General features: G+C 38.5%; 1 protein-coding gene across 3 annotated transcripts in view; it reads right to left on the reverse strand.

Moving 5' to 3' along the window:
* CCDC102B (coiled-coil domain containing 102B) overlaps positions 1-21,234 on the reverse strand; it is a 111,766-nt gene extending 90,532 nt beyond the window's left edge. For all 3 annotated transcript variants that reach the window (XR_002827187.1, XM_023747519.1, XM_006106738.3), the window contains exons 1-3: positions 20,629-21,234; positions 17,060-17,277; positions 11,280-11,388 (exon numbers count right to left, since the gene is read on the reverse strand). Coding sequence is in view for 2 of the 3 variants with exons in the window: in XM_023747519.1 (XP_023603287.1) it covers positions 11,280-11,388; positions 17,060-17,277; positions 20,629-21,234 (933 nt within the window). In the remaining variant the exon portion in view is untranslated. The remainder of the gene's footprint in view (positions 1-11,279; positions 11,389-17,059; positions 17,278-20,628) is intronic.
* Positions 21,235-21,535: the final 301 nt, after the last annotated feature.

Here is a 21,535-nt window from a genome sequence, read left to right on the forward strand (position 1 = left end):
AACTCAATTCAGCAAGGGGTAATAATGAAGAGACCGAAAACCACGCTAAGGCCTTCTAACAGATGTTTGTTAGCCATACTGACAAAACTTTGGAGCAACCAGAAAATGCTTCAGTAGGTGAAAGGATAAGTAAAGAGTGGTCCATCCAAACAATGGAATGGTATTTAGCACTAAAAAGAATGAGCTGTCCGGCCATAAGAAGACATGGAGGAAAATCAAATGTACATTACTAAGTGAAAGAAGCCAATATTAAAAGGTTACATATGACATGATTCCAACTATACAACATTCTGGAAAAGCAAGTCCATGGAGACAATAAAAAGATCAGTGGTTGCCAGAGGGTAGCGCTCAAGGAGGGATGAACAGGCGGAGGACAGAGGATTTTTAGGACAGTAAAAATTCTATGTATATTTCCATAATAATGGACACGTCATTATACTTTTGTCTAAAGTTTAGACTCTAAACCCATAGAAAGTACACCGAGAGTGAACCCTAAAGTAAATGATGGACTTTGGGTGATTAGAATGTGTCAATGTATGTTCATCCTTGGTTTAAAAAAAAGTACCATTCTGGTGAGTGAGGTTGATAATGAGCGAGAAATGATAGAGGCATTGGTATAAAGGCACGATATATATGGAGAACTGTTTATAGAGGTTCCCCAAGAATAAACATAGAAGTGCCATGTGACCCAGCAATCCCACCTCAGGTATATATCCAAAATAACTAAAATCAGCATCTTTAAGTCATGTCTGCATCCTCACATTCATGCAGCATATTCACAATAGCCAAGATTTGGACACGAGCCAAATGTCCGTTGACAAATGAATGGGTACAAAAATGTGAAATACCATTCAGACTTAAAAGGAAGGAAATCCTGCCATTTGCAATATGGATGAATTTAGGGGACATTATGTAAGTGAAATAAGTCCATCACAGAAATACAAATACTGTAAGATTTCCACTTATATGAAATACCTAAAATAGTCAAATTCATTGAAGCAGAGAATAAAATGATGGTTGAAGGGGCTGGTGGAGGAGAAATAGGCAATTGATTTTAAATGTGTCACATCTCTGTTATGCCAAATGAATAAGTTCTGGAAATCTATCATACAACATAGTATGTATAGTTAACAATATGGTATTGTGCACCATAAAAGGTGTTAAAAGAATAGACCTCATGGTAAATGTCTTACCACAACATGCACACACACAAACACACACACATGCATGCATGCATGCACACGTGAACACAAGAATACAAGGAAATTTTTGGAGGTGATGTATATGTTTAGTACCTTGGGTTGTGGTGATGGTATCATAGATGTATGTATATATACAAAGTCATCAACATTTATACCTTAAGTGTGTGCAATTTTTTGCATATAAATTATACCTCAATAAAGCTAAAAATTCATTAGAAATATATAGAACTCCCCCCCAAATATGCCAGCTCCAAACCCCCAAATTTATAAACTCTTAACCCTAGAGTCTTTGTCTTTAAATTTATGTTTTTTAAAAATAAAGGGGATGTTTATAGAGTAAAAGATGATATGTAATACATATTAAAAATGGATAATTTTAAATTTATCACTACAGAATTTTTATATCATAGATAATTTTTAAATGGTATACTATACATTCCTGTTTTAAATCTGATTTCTTCACGCAGGAGTATATAATCAACTAGAGGCCTGGTGCACAAAATTTGTGCACTGGGGGGGGGGGTGTCCCTCAGCCCAGCCTGCACCCTCTTCAATCTGGGACCCCTTGGGGGATGTCCAACTGCCAGTACAGGGACTGGGTCTAAACCGGCAGTCGGACATCCCTCTCACAATCCGGGACTGCTGGCTCCCAACTGCTCACCTGCCTGCCTGCCTGATTGCCCCTACCACTTCTGCCTGCCAGCCTGATCACACCCTAACCCACTCCCCTGCCAGCCCGATCGATGCCTAACTGTTCCCCTGCTGGCCTGATTGCCCCCAACTGCCTTCCCCCTGCTGGCCCCGGATACCCCCCAACTGCCCTCCCCTGCCAACCTGGTCGCCCCCAATTGCCCTCCCCTGCTGGCCTAATTGCCCACAACTGCCCTCCCCTGCTGGCCATCTTGTGGTGGCCATCTTGTGATGACATGGGAGTGGCCATCTTGTGACCACATGGGGGCAGCCATCGTTGTGCGAGGGTATGGTGGTCAATTTGCATATTACCTCTTTATTATATAGGATACTTATGGTGTCAGTCTGTGGCAGCGTTGAGATGGCTATTCTCTTAAGGAAAAGTAAAGAAAAGAAAAAGAGTAAAAGGCCTTGCCCAATCATCTTTTCAACACAAAAACTGAACCTGCAGGAAAAAGAACAGAAAACAAAAAAACTAATGCTATTTATGAAAAGAAGGATCCTTATCTCCAAAATGGTCTTAACCGAATATCTCTGTGGAAGGATTTCTTATAGAACAAAATAGAATCTTTGTATTATGAGACATGCATTACTAGAAAATGTACTGTCAACTATATAATAAAACTCATATATTCAAATAGACCAAACGGCGGACTGAACAACCAGTCACTATGATGTGCACTGACCAACAGGGGGTGCGCGCAGAACATGGCAGACATTGGCAGCAGGCAGCAGAGCACAGAACATGGTGGGCTATGGCCGTGGCGGGAGGGTGGAACAGGTGAGCAGGGCGCCAGACAAAGGCAGGGCGCCAGTTGTTGTCATCAGGGCGAACCTCTGGTGGTTACTGAAAATTCTTTGCTCCCACGCACCACGGTCCTGCTGGGTGCTCACACCCACTGCCAGCATTAGAGCCACAGTTCACACCTGCTGCCGGCACCCAGCGCCTGCCCTGATAGCTTGGCGCCATCAGTGGGTGCAAGAGGCAGCTACTGGCCCCAATCACCCCTCAGGGTTTCTCCACCTCCCCCTGCTCCTGAGGGGTGATTGGGGCCAGCAGCTGCTGCTTGCACCCACTCCTGGCAACAGCCCTGCTTGCACCTGCTGCCGTGGCCAGCCCCACTCGCACCCACAGCTGGCACTGGAGCCACCACTCACACCTGCTGCTGGTGCCGGTCCCAATCACTTCGCACCGGCAGTGCGTGTAGTGTGTGTGGAGCGGGCTGCTGGCAGACAGGGGATCTGGATCTGGACAGTGGTGGGAGGGGCCGGGCAGAGGTGTGGAGGATGGGCTGAGACCCGCCCCTGTGCCCACCGCAGCCCACGACCCACAGTTTCTTTCAAGGTGCACAAATTCATGCACTGGGCCCCTAGTATAAAATAAAGATGTTTCATACACCAAATGTTCCCCACTATGTGGAACCATGGCCACTGCAAAACTCATTTCCTGACCTCATCATTAATTTCTTCTTAACCTGCTTTTTCATTATTCTCACATTATGAATTTGTATAGATTAATTAAACATCAGCTGAATTCTTTGTGTTATGCTTTAAACTCTATAATAGTAATGCTTAACTTAGATATTAAAACATCTGATTTCAACCTACCTTTTTCTTTATCATTTTATGCTTCTACAAGTAAAGTGGATTCTGAATAGCCTAATTTTCTTTCATAATTCTTATAATAGCCTTAGAGTTAAGTAAGTCATCTCAGCTCTGAAGGTTACCTTGGCAATGTCTATAAATTATCCACTATTAGTTCAATTAATTCTGACTTCTGTAATTTAGTGCTTGTATTATTCTTAATTATATTTGTTTAGAAAGGTCTTGAAGGCACTTCTATCAGCAAAGTGGTGTCCATGTTTCACTGTTGTTATACATTTACAGAATTTTAATGTGGTGTTTCATCAGCCTCACTCTCTGGCCTGATAAGCTAATTTAGGTTTTGCGAAGGACAAGATTACAGATTTTCATGATGTATAGGATGTTGGGGTGAAGGTTCACTCCAGTGCCCTGGAAAATCTAAAATCCTGAGGGATGCAGCTAATAAATGACAAGTCTAGGATTCCCACTACTCTCCTCATACGATAGCCATGGCCCCCATTCAAAAATATAGGCACATAGAGCTAGAGACAGAAGTCCTGGTTACCACCAGTTATAACCACATTTGCTCAGCACTGGGTGGAGAGAGGGTAATGAAGCAGATGTGAGCTCTATTATCATGAAGCTGACGTTCACTGGAAAAGGCATTCAGTAAACATTCAAGTTTGATGATGTTTTTAAAAATCTCGCCCATTTCTTTGAGGAAAGTAGTAAGGGAAGAATTTTTTGGACTCTTTCTAAAGGGACTTGTAAACTGTGGTGGACAGCACCATGTGACTGGCTAGATGGTGAGAGAACTGTGTGGACTTTCTAGACAAAAAACAGGGTGGACCTGGGGTATTAGTCAGGATTCTCCTGTCTCCTGAAAAACAGAATCAATAAGATATATATATATTAGAGTCCCAGTGCACAGATTCATGCACTGGTGGGGTCCCTCAGCCTGGTCTGCGCCCTCTCGCAATTCAGGACCCCTCGGGGGATATCAGATTGCCGGTTTCAGCCTGATCCCCACAGGTGCAATCCACACAGGAGAGAGCCCAATCCCCGAAGGCCCCATCCAGACAGGAGGGAGCCCAATCCTGTGCATTGAGCATCTGTTCCCTGGTGGTCAATACATATCATAGTAACCAATCAACCAGTTGTTCAGTTGCTTATATATATATATATATATATATATATATATATATATGTATGTATATGTATATCCTATATAATAAAAGCCTAATATACTAAGTGTCTAGTCGTCCAGTTGGCCTTTCAACCAATCAAAGCATAATATGCTAATGACATGCTAAGATTGCTCAACTGCTCACTATGACGTGCACTGACCACCAAGGGGCAGACAGTCAACTGGTTGACCAGTCACTATGATGTGCACTGACCACCATGGGACAGACACTCCAACCAGTAGGTTAGCTTGCCCTGGAGCCCTCCTGCAGTCCCTCCCTAGCTGGCCAACCTCCTGCGTCCCTCCCCAGCCCCAATCGTGCACCAGTGGGGTACCTTGGCCTGGCCTGCACCCTTTCACAATCTGGGACCCCTCAGGGGATGTCGGAGAGCTGGTTTTGGCCCGATCCCACAGGCCAGGCTGAGAGACCCCACTGGTGCACGAATTCGTGCACCAGGCCTCTAGTGTATGTATGTATGTATGTGTGTGTATGTATATATATATGGTCCCAAAAATGTATACACACTTTAATAAAATGATTCTTTTTTTAGTTCCTGCATTTATTTATTCATTTATTTAATTTATTTTTAAAATCTTTATTGTTGAAAGTATTACATAGGTCTTGATGTTTGCAATTCCATTGCTTCACATTATCAGCAGTGCCTGGACCAGAATGGTCATCAGTTTGAAAATACATTGACAAAAAAAGTTATTCATTTCTGTAGGTTCTTTTACATTTTAAAAATGGACTATATGTTAATGAACACTGACTTTATACTCTTTCAAAGTGTGTACACATTTTTGGGGGAACGCCCTGTACATATTAAGAGAGAGACTGAGGTTTATTATAAGAACTGGCTCCTGCAGTTACAAAGCCCAGAAGTCGCAGGTTCTGTCGATCTGTGGTCTGCAAGCTGGAGAACAAGGAAAGCTGGTACTGTATTAAGTAGGAGTCTGAAAGGCTGAGAACCAGGAGGAGGGGGAGGGGGAAGAGGAAGGAAAGGGGGACGGGAGGAGGAGCAAGAGAGGAATCATGTATCTTCCAAGACCTCCTCCTGTCCCCCCTCATGTCAATTGCATAATAGCTCCCATATGACATCATTTTTTTTCAAAGTGAAGGTATCCATGAAGAGTTTTAGCTACATCTAATTCCTAATACTAACCTCCTTATTTCCCCCAAATCAGAAAGATGCATGAGGTATTTAAGGCTTCAATGTCAGCTGTTAGTACCATAATAAGTATTTACTATAAAATTTTATAAAAGCATGGTGTAAGTTATGAACTACTAGAAACAATGTATTATCACAAACAGAAGACTTCTCAATGAAATCCTTAAAAAGAAATCAGGTAAAAGCATAACATTTTCAAAGAAGATTAATAAGTTACATTTCATTTCAGCTTGACGCCAGTTTTTAAATGTTAGCAGTGTTCTCTGCCTGTGGTAACAGACATATCTTCCATTATGGAAAGAATCAGTCATTTATCATTAAAGCTAGGTATAAAAATTATTTGTATCATTATCACTTACATTTGATTTTCTAGATGATGAGATTTCATAAAAATGATCATTTCAGCACACTTGGAACTCATCATCTAATCCCAAACCAATATTTACAGACTTGCAAAGAAAAAGCAAAATAAGTATTAAAGTCAGCATGGGAATATCATTTTCAATGTAATCATCTCTGCTACTCATTGTCTGAGTTGCATTTTAAATACTTATTAGATTTTACAATTAAGTTCCTATATTTACTCTTTTCTACATGTCAGTGATTTAAGAATAACTTCCCTCTGAAGCATACCAGACTTTCAAATACATTTTAAAAATCTTGGTCTATTAAACACATCGGTTTCCAACTCCTAAAAATTAATCTTTCCATCAGCAGTTCCTAGCCAGGCATGCTGTTGCTTCTAACAGTTTTAGTATCTAAAAAAGAATTACACTGTATTCAAATGTTTTTGTACAGTAGATGAAGAGCTACAGTGAAAGCAAAGGATATTTTCAAAATTTTTGAGAAATGTAGTTAAGTAAGGAGAATTCATATGAAGTATGATACAAAGGATGTATCATGACACAATTTTTAATGATAAGTCAACTGTACAAGAACTTTGAATATTTCACAATTATAATTACTTTAAAATGCTATTTCTAAATGTACCATAAAAATCTTGTTCTGTTATCATCTATTATAAAACAACTAGAGGCCCAGTGCACAAAATTCATGCCAGGGACTCGGCTCTCAGAGCCCTGGCTTCATCTGGAAGGTGGTCCGGAAGGACATATGGAAGGTCATTCAGCTGTCCGGTCTAATTAGAATATTATACTTTTATTATTATAGATTAAACAAAGTATATATGAACAATAATGTGTGACTAAATATTTTTATTTATTCCAATTTTAAAGTTTTTAAAAAAGGTATAATATTTTACAAAAATAATTTAAATATATGTGCAGACCACATCTCTTTACAAAGGGCCTAAGAATAGCACAAGTTCCTTTTTAGGAAGTGGAAAGGGATAGTTTTAAAAATAATACCCAGGGAGAAACCAAGATGGCGGCACAGTAAACACCGGAAATTGCTGTCTCGCACAACCACTTCAAAAATACAACTAAAAGACAAAACAGACATCATCCAGAACCACAGGAAGGCTGGCTGAGTGGAAATTCTACAACTAGAAGGAAAGAGAAAAGCACACTGAGACTCAGAGGAGGTGCGGAAGTAAAGTGCAGAGGTATGGAGGCGTATGTGGAAAGGGCTGGCAACTGAGGACACGGTTGTCTTTTTCAATTGGGAGGGAGTCTCAAGCTCCCGACTGCTCTGAACTCCAGTTCTGGACGAGTCTCTGGGGACCCAGACTCACACAGGGAGAAACTGGACTGTCGGAACTTGAGGGCGGCTTTCTCTCAAAGGTGCTTGCAGGGATTACCGGGACACTGAGACGTGGGGCCTCTTAGGGTAGGACTGAGGAGCAGCCATAGCTGTTTTCTCTGCCCTGTTGATCCCCTGAGACCCCGCCCCACCCAAGCTGTGCACAGAGGCTTTTGCATATGAAAGGCCTGGCCTTTTGCAATCTGAAAATTACCTAACAAACTGCAGCTGGGTCAGAGAGACCCAGAACTTCTAAAAGAAGGCCCAAGGCCCCACAGCAGCTTGCATTGCTTCACAGCTGGGCCTCATCTGGGCACCTCCAAACCCCAAACAAAGAAGAGGAATGTGCAGATCTCTCCATAGCTCCTGTTGGGCAGCCTCAGGCAGAGGCTAAATTAGCACGTCCTTAGAAATCCAAGAGCCAGTGTACCAAGTGGTCAGAGTGGGACCATTCAGATTACAACTCCTCAGATCCATAAGGGACACACTCAGGGGGAAGACTCAGTGAGCACCAAAGCCCCACTGAAGCAAGTCTTGCCCCAGAAGGGTGTCTCCAGCACAGAAGTTCTCCCACTTCAGACACAGCTGATTCTCACAGCCAATTGGCCTGGAGGTCAATTCCTCCCAGTGATACCTACAACAATCAAGGCTTAACTACAACAAGACTGTGCACAAAGCCTACAAAGGGGTGCACCAAGAGTTTCCTCCTCAGGTAATTGGGGAGACTGAGCCACTGGGCTCTATAGGACACCTAGCACACAAAGCCACTCTACCAACACAGGGAAGCAGCCAAAATGCAGAGATAAAGAAACAGGTCACAAATGGCAGAAATGGAGCAAAGCAAACTACTGGATAAAGTGTTCAAAACCACACTTTTAAGGTTTTTCAAGAATTTTCTAGAAACCGCTGATAAATTTATTGAGACCCTCAAGAAATCTAGTGAGACCCTTGAGGTTATGAAAAAGGACGAACTAGAAATTAAGCATACACTGACTAAAATAAACAATATTATACAGAGTTCCAACAGCAGACTAGAGGATCGCAAGAATCAAGTCAAAGATTTGAAATACGAAGAAGCAAAAAACACCCAACCGGAAAAACAAAAATAAAAAAGAATCCAAAAATATGAAGTTAGTGTAAGGAGCCACTGGGACAACTTCAAGCGTACCAACATCCGAATTATGGGGGTGCCAGAAGAAGAGAGAGAGCAAGATATTGAAAACCTATTTGAAGAAATAATGACAGAAAACTTCCCCTACCTGGTGAAAGAAATAGACTTACAAGTCCAGGAAGTGCAGAGAACCCCAAACAAAAGGAATCCAAAGAGGACCACACCAAGACACATCATCATTAAAATGCCAAGAGCAAAAGACAAAGAGAGACTCTTAAAAGCAGCAAGAGAAAAACAGTCAGTTACCTACAAGGGAGTACCCATATGACTGTCAGCTGATTTCTCAACAGAAACTATGCAGGCCAGAAGGGAGTGGCAAGAAATATTCAAAGTGATGAATGCCAAGAACCTACAACCAAGATTACTTTACCCAGCAAAGCTATCATTCAGAATTGAAGGTCAGATAAAGAGCTTCACAGATAAGAAAAAGCTAAAGGAATTCATCACCACCAAACCATTATTATATGAAATGCTGAAAAGTATCCTTTAAGAAGAGGAAGAAGAAGAAAAAGGTAAAGATATAAATTATGAGCAACAAATACACATCTATCAACAAGTGAATCTAAAAATCAAATGAATAAATAATCTGATGAACAGAATAAACCGGTGAGTATAATAGAATCAGGGGCATAGAAAGGGAGTGGACTGACTATTCTCGGTGGATGGAAAGGGGTGTGGGGGGTGCGGGAAGAGACTGGACAAAAATCGTACACCTATGGATGAGGACAGTGGGGGGGGAGGGGTAAGAGCAGAGGGTGGGGTGAGAACCGGGTGGAGGGGAGCTATAGGGGGGAAAAAGAGGAACAACTGTAATAATCTGAACAATAAAGATTTAATTTTAAAAAAATAATACCCACATAAATAATTCAAACAATTTTTTTCTTTATGTCTGTTTAAATTAACTTTTTATCATCTACAATAAAAACATTTTTCATTCATTGTCACATTCATTCATTGCTCAGATTCATAGTTCATCTGTCTAAAACATGCACCCAAATGTTTAAATAGTTCAACGAAGTCTCCAAGGCAATTTTGAGGGTGTTTTTATTGTTTTCTGTTACAACAACCCTGTCTCATTTTACCTGGTAAAAAGATCACGTATGTATTAATTTGGGCATCAAAATATAAACCCAATTTATCTGTAAAATGCTACATTGGTTTTATTTTTTTTCTCATCTATGAAGTTTTGTTAAACAATTCAAATATACATTTTCCCACTTGATGCCAAAAATATCATCTTTAATTAGAAAAAAAGTTAAGCATTTAAAAACATACATATCACTTTGTAAGCCAACTCAAAACCATGACTTTTTTCAAAAACAGTTGCTATATAAATGTTGTTACTTGTTTAAAAAGAAGTAGTTAGGAGACTAACATTATCAAGTCTGCACTTCCCACTAGTGGCAACATACAGTAAATGCATGTTTCTTTTAAAATTAAAGACCAAGTCTATCTTAAATATTAGCTTTCTCAATTAAATTTAGAGCCCATTATATTATAGAACAAATACACATACACTCTAAGAATAAGATGATTTTTGTGGGCAAACTATTTCTCCTGGATAAAACTAATTTACTGTCAATGTTCACACCCAGAGACATCATGATTAGTTAGCTACCTGTGTGTCCATATATAAATGCATGTGTGCGTGTGTGTGTGTGTGTGTGTGTGTGTGTGTGTGTGTGTATCCAGAGTTTAAGCTAGAAACAAAGCTACTTTGGCGATCTAACATACATCCATTAGGGAGAAAAAAGCTAAAAATAGCTGGTTAGCTTTAATGATTTAATTTACCCCTCATTGAGAAATGTTCTCAAATTAACTTTCTGTAGTTCCCAATGAAATTATTTTTCCTTGTACTAGTAGATGATTTTCAAGCAGGCAACATTTGTTAAGAATATTAGGAAAAGTTCTCCCTCCTTTCTAATCTCAGTGGTTCTCAGGGTGACAGAGCTGACTTATTTCTGAACCTCTGCACAGAGGTTACCGTGCCTTCTGGCCAACAGGGTGCCTGCGTCTTACAAGAAGTAAGGCTTATTCTGCCACCTAAGGTTCCTGAACATCCCATAGTGTGGATTTGCGAACTTATGTTAATGACTCTAAACTTTACCACTTGCTGGAAACAGACCTGAAACAACATTCATGGGGAATTTCATAAAGAGGAATATTGCTTTTTTAACAACTAATGAAGAGTGCTTTTAATTAAGGCACAATTACATCACTGAATTAGATGCTCTTCAAACAGCTGTCAGCAGACATGTGGTTATATGTGAGTGTATGTGTGTGTGTGTGTGTATATATATACTCTCTCTCCCTTCCTCCCTCTGTAAGTGTGTGTGTGTGTGTGTGTGTGTGTGTGTGTGTGTGTGTGTGTGTGTGTTATTTAGAACAAGACTTCTTATGACCTGAGTTTGACCAGTCCACCAGGGATATGTGAGTTCCAACATTCCTCTTATAGAGGAAATTCCACTTTTAACCTTTTTTCCTTTGTTTATAGAGGCTTCTGGCCCCCTAGGTTATACATGGACCAGAGAGAACCCCCAGTTTCATTTCTTCCTTTACATCCTAAGTCTCCATACCTCTTTCCTATTTTTGGATGTCGATTCTTTCAGTTCTTCATACTTCTGTTTCCACAAAGACACAGCTGACTCCAGTTGTTCTACTTCTTTTTCCAGGGATGAGCGCATTCTAAATAATTAAAAGCAAAACAGGCTTACAATTTAAAAATAATTTTAGTAATGCATTCAAAATTAGATGTGCTCTTTTTCTATTTTTTTTATATTTACCTTATATATGACCATAGTAATTACAGGAAACCTTTTTAAATTTATGAAAAAATTATAAACATTGAATAAACTCTAATTTATTATTCTGTCAATTAGCTTTACAGTTGGTTAGATATATTTCATATAGCTTTGCCAGTATTGAAATAATTGACTTTCTGTCTGCTTTCTCCTGTATTTTAATTTATTGGAGCAACAAGAATATAACATGGGAATGTTTTTTTCCTACAGAATTTTAAAATGTTTAAAGAAATAAGTATATATATAACATTAACAATTTTTATTAAAGGATATTAATTGTATTTGTGTATTTATGAATACATTAATAAACTTTCTCCTTAAAATAATTTTCAGAATTATTTTACTCATAAATAGAATAATTAAAAACTGGTCTTGATAATTGGAGGAAAATCTAGATTTTTAAATTTACAAGTTCAAAATCATACAGTAATACAGATAGAAAACTTTTCTGTAAAATTAAACTTTTCATGCATAATTTTAATTACACAAACGTGTCTACATAAGTAGAAAAAAGGTTAACTAATTTGTCAATTTTTTAACATAGATATTTGGAAAACTTGCTTTATTACATAATGGACTTTCAGCTTTAATAGACAGTCACTGGCCTGAATTATTCTGTATGGAAGTTTTACTGTACTTAAATATAGTGTATTTATTCCTCAGTATATATATATAAAAAATAACTAATAATTGTTTACATGAAAATTTTGTATTTTTATTGTGTAAAAAGGTAAAATTTAGTCAAAGATATGACAGGACAGGTAATTCATAAAAATGAATGGCAATGTGATACTTGAATATTTTTAGGGTAGCCTCATCAAAAGGTTTGTGACTATTTCTGCAAGCAAGCATTAAGGACATTGCATACTTAACTTTATATAGCAGAGGGTGCTCTTTAATTCTTCATTTTCTGGCCTAATCAATGTACTCTATATTTTATAAAGATTTTCATAATTGATCACTCACATAGTTAAGTTTAAGCTATCATACTACTTGAACTATAAGAAGGAAAAGAAAAAATATATAACTTTACATTAAAAATACTGCATATTTTATGCACAAATTCTTAAAAAATATTAAATTAAGATGAACTCAGCAAAAATATAGTATTTAATATGATGATATAAACTTTTAAAAATAAGATTGTTAAAATGTATACAATTTCCAGAATACAAAAGATTAAAGGTAAACCAAAATAATATTTATGGAAAACTATTATATTTCTATGCAACCTTTTGGTACTTTGTAAACTATCATGATCCCATAATAATTGGGCATAACATTCAGACATCTAAACAGAAAGATTAAATAAAATACTTTTCAGAGATGAAAATTCCTGAAACATTAATATCTTTAAAATAAATATTAATCATTTATAAACTTTGTGATAATTTATTGTAAAATATCAAATCAGTATTTTCTTAAAGGCCTATTAATGTCAAATGTTTGTATCAGACAAAAATAATTAACTTTCAATGACATTTAGATATCCACTTTTCTATTAGTCCAAAATTTAAGCTAAGTATTAAACAATGAATAATAAAAAATTTTATACATATACTTTCATTTCCTGATTGCATTCCCAACTACTTATAGTTATACCTTTCAGTATCTTTCATTGTCAGCACCTTTCAGCAAATATACAAAGCCATATATAGTTCATTTAATTAGAAAATAGATATTTAAAAAATATTGTAAAGCTCTCAGAGACATTGGGAGGACCAGATACCGAAGCTGGAGGTGATGCCTCCACGAACATAATCCACTCTCATGCCACCAAACTGGTCCTTGGAAAACTCCATGCCTTCCCTGCCTCTTGCCAGTACTTTCCCCACTTGCCTGTCACCTTCCCTGCCTCTTGCCAGTACTCTTTCCTGGTATCAATTAAGTGTGTCTGATGAGCATATATATTCATACTACAAGCCTGGTGCACAAAATTCGTGCACTCTGGAGGCGGGGGGCATCCCTCAGCCCAGCCTGCGCGCTTTTTCACAGTCCAGGAGCCCTCAGGGGATGTCCGGCTGACAGCAGGCGCAGGCCTAAGCCATCAGTTGGACATACTTAGCACTGCTGCAGAGGCAGAAGAGGTTCCCTCCACCGCCGCTGCACTTGCCAGCTGTAAGCGGGCTCAGGGCTTCTGGGTGAGTGGCGCTCCCCTTGTGGGAACGCACTGACCACCAGGGGGCAGCTCCTGCATTGAGCATCTGGCCCCTCGTGGTCAGTGAGCATCATAGTGACTGGTCGTTCTGCCGTTCAGTCGATTTGCATATTAGCCTTGTATTATATAGGATTAGCCAATTTAAGCAGGAAAAGAATATTAATAGTTCAAAGAATCTCTAAAAGAGTCAGAGAAGGAAATGGGGATCCCATGAAGTGAGAAATAGCAAACAGCTATTGAAATCTTCTCATCCACACCCACGAAGGCCCCCAGTAAAGTACAGAGAGCACAGCATGACCTCAGTATCAACTGCTGGGCACACAGGATGGTGTCAACAGAGACCAGAGGCCACTACTCCTTGGGAAATAAGATGTAGCCACCACCACTGCCTTCCTCCTCACCAGGAGGGAATCGGGTGCTTTCTTCCTTGGAGCATCAGCTTTTGCTAAGAAGACAGGCAGCTACCTTTGAATACCTGCTCCCAGGTCAAATGTCTGCACCCTAATTGGCAGACAGACTGAGATAGAAACTTTCTAGCCTTTTTTGTAGACTATTCAGAAAAATGGACTCTGTCTCGTTAGGTGGACAACCACCTAAGCACAAAATAGATCCTGGGAAATGACAAATGGCAAAAGTACACAAAAATCAACTCAAATGAATTAAAGACTTAGATATTAGACCTAAAGCTATAAAATTCCTGGTAGAAAACATAGGGAAAAGCTCCTGGAATTGGTCTTGGCAATGATTTTCTTAATTCAACACCAAAAGCACAGGCTTTTGGCAAATCTCAGATACTGGATAATTGCACAGAAAACTGAACAGTACTATGAGTACAATAATGTGATGAAATTGAGCGTGTTCAAGGAGGAGTTCCTCGTCAGTGATAACAGTGGGAATGATTCCCACAATCCTCCCACTGATGCCTGTGCTCCAGTCTGGAGAATTTTCCCACCAGCTGGGAACACAGAAAAAACCATGTTCACATCTTCTCAACGCCAGCCACCCACTTGCTGATATTCCAGGGGGAGGAATTTAAAATACTAGACAGATTTATAGCAGCAGTATATGCTATATCCTTGGGAAACATTCTCCTGACAGAGAAAAGTCTTTGCAATGGCCTCCTGTGGATTGCGAGCTAATGATGATTCATAGACACAACACCCATGGGAGGGTTCCGTAAAGAGGAGAGTGAGAAGACAAACTGGATACTGAGGGCTCCTTCCCCCTTATTCTTTGCCCTGTATAGGGTTTTTATATTGGAGTTGCTGAGAACTGGAGAATTTACTTTTATGGAGGTAGTTCATTTATTCCAAGGAAGTCAAATATATATGTTCATGTGAGAGAGTAAAGATACACATGGGTATCATCAAAGCTGCATCTTAGGAAGTTTACCTCAAGGAAATACAGTTTCATGCTCCCATTATGGCAGTGAAGTACCGTTGTATGTGGGTTTGAGAGAAGTCTATAACCCCTAGAAAGTTAAATCCTTCAAGAAATAAAACACAGAGTTTAGAACTTGATGGAGACCTACAGTCTAAAAATTACTTCAATTTTATTTACTTTTCTACTCAAGTTGATTGCCTCTATTAGAAATGTACAGTTAACTGTAGAATAATAAATACTTATTCTATAAACAGATGCTTGTATTATCACAATCTATTCGTGTAGTGAAGTAGAGACCAAGAATCTAAAGAAGTTAGTGGTAATATAAATATCAGAGGGACTAATAAGAAACTTATCATAGATAGAAAAGAAATGACAGATAAAATACTATACAGTATTTGTGAAAGGTTTGTGTGTATATTTATTACTATTTCAATTAATTTAAACCATGGAAACTGAAACCATCATATAATAATTATATTCACATATATGTGTATATATATACATATATATATTTCCCAGCTTTTTAAAATTTTGCTTATTAAGAGTTATAACAAAAAAAGAGTTATAACTAAAGAGATGGGAAAATGTTTTTAAATTTGGGAACCACATCTTAACATGCATCAAATATTCTATAAATATTCCCTTCAAATATGAACAATATAAGCATATGGAGTAATTCATAATAGTGGTCAGTTTCCCAGACTTTATTTGTGTTTGATCCTTAAGAATTCAGTGAGTAAGGCAAATGGCAAATTGCATTTTCCAAAGATGGCGGCCACAATGATAGAATCCTACATGCTCTTGTCATAACTGGACTTATGCCCTCCACCCATTGAGGGAACTCCTCTTCCTTGAACTCGTCAGCCTGTGAGACTGTCTCCACCAGTAAGTATGATGAAGTGATGTTAAGTGACTTTTGAGGCAAGGTCATTAAAACACTATATAGTTCTCACTGAGCCTCTAAGACAGCGGTTCTCAACCTGTGGGTCGCGACCCCTTTGGCGGTCGAACGACCCTTTCACAGGGGTCGCCTAAGACCATCCTGCATATCAGATATTTACATTACGATTCATAACAGTAGCAACATTACAGTTATGAAGTAGCAACGAAAATAATTTTATGGTTGGGTCACAACATGAGGAACTGTATTTAAAGGGCCAGAAGGTTGAGAACCACTGCAAGATGTTCACTTGCAACCTAGCCCTATGCAGTGAAGAAGCCAAGAAGCCATATGGATAAGACAGGCCACATGCAGGTGTTACCACGAGGCCCGAGGTGAGAACTAAGATCAGCCACATTTCAGAGTGAGTGAGGCTTCAGATGGCTTCAGCCCCCAGCCCTGGAGCTCTCCCATCTGATGCTACACACAGGAAAGTGTGCTCCGGACCCATGAATAGACACACGGTGATTGTTGTTTCAGTAACTGTTGTTTGGGAAGTTCTGTTACTAAACAATAGAAAACTGGAATATAAGCATCATTATGCATAGTTTTCCCAAGGACAAAATAGTATCTACTGGCTAAGTAAATATGAAAGAACAAAATATATCAGAACTAAGATGAATACCCAGATCATTGAATCTCAATTCTAGTGCTCTTTCCTCTATACCAAAAATGGTCTACGAGTAAGGCATCTTATTCTGTGATTAATCGCTCACAAAATCGTAATTTGTATTTTATTAATATAAGGGACAAACTGACTCAGTGTATTGATAATATACTGGCTATTTTAACCATATACATTAATAATTCAAATATTAATAAGGTAAATCTACCAGAGCTGATGAGTACAAGGTTATGATGAAAGAATAAAAACTAATAAATTATAAATTACTCTTCAAAATTTAAAAAAATTAATGTAGCATAGAAAACTCATCTTTTAAATATTAGAACATAATGACTGATCATGGGTAAAAGGCATTATCAAATGGCCAGTTTGCTTAGTTTTAAGAAAGTTGAAAAACAGACTTGGTTAAGGGAGACGACAATTGTACTGATCATTGTCATACTTACTCCCTTTCTTTCCTAAGGATTTTTTGGAGCTCATCCAAATGCTCCTGCAGAGTGGAAATGTCAGGCACTCCATCCTCCAAAGGCAGGTGTCCCACTGGCTGTCGTAGCCCAGGTCTCATTGCACAGTTTCCGGAACCACTGTTCTCGAATAAATCAGAGCAGTCTAGATGGAGTTTCTCCTCATTTAATCTTAATGGGTCGAGAATCAAACCTTCTTCCTAAAAGGAAAAAACATAAAAGTTATTACTGTTGAATTTTTAAATCTCTCAGTAGGAAAATCATGCAGAATATTTCCATACTTTTGGAAGGAAATAAATGTTACAATTCACCATCAAACTCATATTTTCACTTTTTAAAATTGGATTTGTTGGGGTAACATTGGTTTGCAAAACCATACAGGTTCCAAGTGTACAACTCAACAAAACATCTGCACACTACATCATGTGCCCATCGCCCAAAGCAAAGTCTCTTTCCATCCCCTTCCCCTCCCCCTTTGCCCACCCCCGTTTACCCCTCACCCCCTTTCCCTCTGGCTATCACCACACTATTCTCTGAGTCTATGTGTTATGTATATTTTCATTTTTTAATCATTCTCTAATAGTGTTATATGGCCAAACATTAACTTGCGTTCTTCAAGCATCTTTCTTTCTTTCTATGTTCTACCTTATTATAATCAAATACATTTCTCAAAAAGTCTGCTTTAACTTTTAGTTTGAGTTTTCTTTTTCTAATCATAGCTAAAAATAGCCAAGCATGAACTTGAAAAGCTGTAAAGAGTTATTTAATGAGTTTATGAATTTCTCTTTAAAGTTTATTTTGTCACAAGGCACTTGAGAGTTTCAAAGGAAAGCCAGCTGATTACTTTTTAACATCTTTGCAGGGCAGAGAAGAAAGAATTTTCAGGAAATTCTTGAATCTTTTAATAGGCTTGTTTATTGAAATATTATTTAGGTCACTAGTTAAAGCTCAAATAGAGTTTAATGGGACATTTTAATATACATAAGCATCATTTATCAGAGCAGTACACTGCCTCAAAATATTACATCATAATTCCAAAACTTGGCCAAACTCATGCTATAGATATCTGTCTATAATTTAAATTTGCCCTGATTTGTGGGTTTAAAATGAGATAAAGAAAAGTTCAAATAAAATCTTAATTAATAGACAAGTTCAAATAAAATATTAATGACACTTCATTTTTAGTATTTAGGTATTTACTTATTTTAAAAATATTTTTATTAATTTCAGATTGGCTGCCTACTGCACACCCCAGTCTAGGAATTGAGCCCGCAACCTGAGCTTGTGTCCTGACCGGGAATCGAACCATGACCTCTAGTTTATAGGTCGATGTTCAACCACTGAATCACACCAGTCAGTATTTATTTTAGTATTTATTTTTAAATGTTAGGTTACTAGCATGACTCATCTCTTCATTCTCTCAACAATTAATGGTTATTATGTCTCATTTTGAAAAACAATAAAATAAGACGTGTTGTTCTTCTTGGAAAATACCATGGTAAGACAATCCATTCATACGTAAGTATCTTTAGAGTTAGCAAGAAAACTGATCGAAATAAAAACAGCTAATTAAAACTTCAACTTATTTCACTACCATCACAAAGAATTTTAACTATCCTTTTCCCTAAATAAATAAACTTTTAATAAAGATCTACTATGTATGATGTTCTTGGTACTAATGATACAAAAATATTCCAAATGAAGTCCCAAGATATTGAACATTTCTCAGTAAAACATATGTGAAGAGAATCTTTCACATTATCAAATGTGGTGTCTATTACTTGTAATAATAAATATTTGTACATTCAGAACAATTTAAGTGAGCTATATTCCCTAGTTTCCATCACTATATTCAAATACATACATTAATAGAGTTGAATTTTGAGAATATATAACATTTTTCCAAAGATATACACAACAAGACTAATAGCTTAGATTATCGAGTTTAAAAAATTTATATTTAAAACAAATCTGGAAGATTGAATAAACATAAGTAATTAGAATTTTTTAACCTTTTTCATTTACAATGAAATTTATATTTACCATAATTTACGTATATCATGAAAAGGCTTAAAATTTTAGATGGAATTATAGAAGAGCAATTTTATGATTTTAGAAATGGAATTACATAGAAAAAAATATAATACTAGTGGCCCAGTGCACGAAATTTGTGCATGAGTGGGGGGATGTCCCTCAGCTCAGCTTGCACCCTCTCCAATCTGGGACATCCCCCTTGCAATCCGGGACCGCTGGCTCCTAACCACTCACCTGCCTGCCTGCCTGCCTGATCATCCCTAACCACTCTCCAGGACCGCTGGCTCCTAACCACTCACCTGCCAGCCTGCCTGATCATCCCTAACCACTCTGCCTGTCAGCCTGCTCACCCCCAACTGCACTCCCCTGCTGGCCTGCTCATCCCCAACTGCCCTCCCCTCCTGGCCTGATAGCCCCTAACCACCTCTGCCTTGGCCCTGCCACTATGGCTTTGTCTGGGTGGCAGCCACGGAGCCAGCTGGGGTGACCAAGGAAGCCAAGCCTCCCAGCCACTCCTGCCAGCTTTATGGCTCAGGCCAGCGCTGCTATCTTTGTTGCATCAATTTGCATATTCCCTCCTTATTGGCTGTGGGCATATTACTCTTTTATTAGATAGGATAAGCTGATTGTATGAAAAGAGATAACATGAATTCCTAAAGTTTCCTGAAATATGTTTCATGGGTTGCTACTAGTAATTACCAGTTTTAACAAAGGGTGGGGGAGGAGTGGTTCATAGATAAATATGGGTATGAACAGCTAGATTTTTAAAAAAGGTTTTAAAAACTATATTTCAAGCAGAATTTTTAGGAACTTCAAGAGTGTAAGTATACCAAGAAATTCCAAGAATGGGTATGAGGCATTCCCTAAAGGTATTGGCCTATGGTACCCATTTTACAGGAATTAATTATGAGGGCAGAATTCCAAACCTTGGGAAAGTTCAAACTACTGTATGAATAATTTATAATATTATTGACATAGCAAGGATAAATGGAGAGAAGTCTCTCTAAAGATTTCCTTTTCACATAAAAAAAAAAACGCTGAATACATTTTTGCTAAAAAAAAAATTGTATGGTCACTATTATAGTCTGAATGTATCCCCTCAGATTCATATGCCGAAGTCCTAACCCATAGTACCTGAGAATGTGACTGTATTTGGGGCCAGGGTCTTTAAAGAGGTGATTATTTTTAAAGGAGGTGATTGGGGTGGACCTAATGATGGCACGCCTATAGGAAGAGGAACCTTGGATACAGACACGTACAGAGAAAAGACGATGTAGAGGTACAGGGAAAAGAAGGCCATCTATAAGCCAAGGAGAGAGGCCTCACAAGAAACCAACTCAGATCTCAGACTTCTGGCCTCTAGAACTTTCTGTCACTGAAGTCACCCAGTGTGCAGCACTGAGTTATGGAAAACAAATATAGTCCCCCCTGGATCTGTGATTTCCCCTTCCTCCCATCACTGTCTTAGGCATTCTAATATGTCCGTAGACTCTGGATTCCCGTCTTTACTTGCTTACCATAGTATTTCTGTTCTCCTTTGTGGGAAATTCTCTTTTCACCAGACACTCTCTGATAGACTCACACATTTGCGAGCCAGTTTGAAATTGATCCCTTTGTACATAGGACACATCTATGAAACTAGGACGCGTCTGGTTCAGGGCAACTCTAGCTTCCAAGGTCTCCTTTTGATGTGGCGGACTTTGCTTCTTTTTCAGTGCACTCAATTCTTTCACTGTCATCTCTAATTTCATTCTGAGTTGTCTTCCTTCCTCCCTGGCACTGTTCCTCTCAGCTCGAACTTTACTCCACTTTTCCCTCCAGTTGGCTGTGCAGTCTGACCACCACCGCATGGTCTTCTCCATCTGAGCAGCTCTGGCCTTGACTTCTTCAAGTTCCCGCAGGCGCAGCTCTTCACAAATATCCCATTCATTGGTGTTGCACGCGTGAGCACAGAAGCTGTGGGCAGCATGAGACTGTAGCCCATTAAGTGGCCAACAGGAATTACAGGTGTCCCTGGGGACCGAGACTGGTGCTCCCATGTCGGGAGGTGGTTTAACTGCTGACTGCTGCATCCCGAAGATTTGTGTTTCCTCAATTAACCGATAAATGGATTCTAAATTCATGTTTATCTTTTCAGACCTAAGAAAAGACATACAAAAAACCCACATAATTAACTTTTGAAATTCCCTTGCAGTTACAAAAGCAAAACTTACATTTAAAATTTTGGGGGGAAAAAATAATGCATCTTTTCAATATTGAATATTTTCTTTTAAGCATAACTAAAATATAGAGAAATTTATGCATTTGTAATTACCCTGAAAGAAACAGGAATTGCTTATATTGAATTTTACCAAACAAATACAAATAAAAATATGAAGATACAATTGTGGACAGCATATGACATGAGTAATTCATTTTAACAAA

Source organism: Myotis lucifugus, unplaced genomic scaffold, assembly GCF_000147115.1.
Source record: "Myotis lucifugus unplaced genomic scaffold, Myoluc2.0 scaffold_897, whole genome shotgun sequence".
NCBI classification, from domain to species: Eukaryota; Metazoa; Chordata; class Mammalia; order Chiroptera; family Vespertilionidae; genus Myotis; species Myotis lucifugus.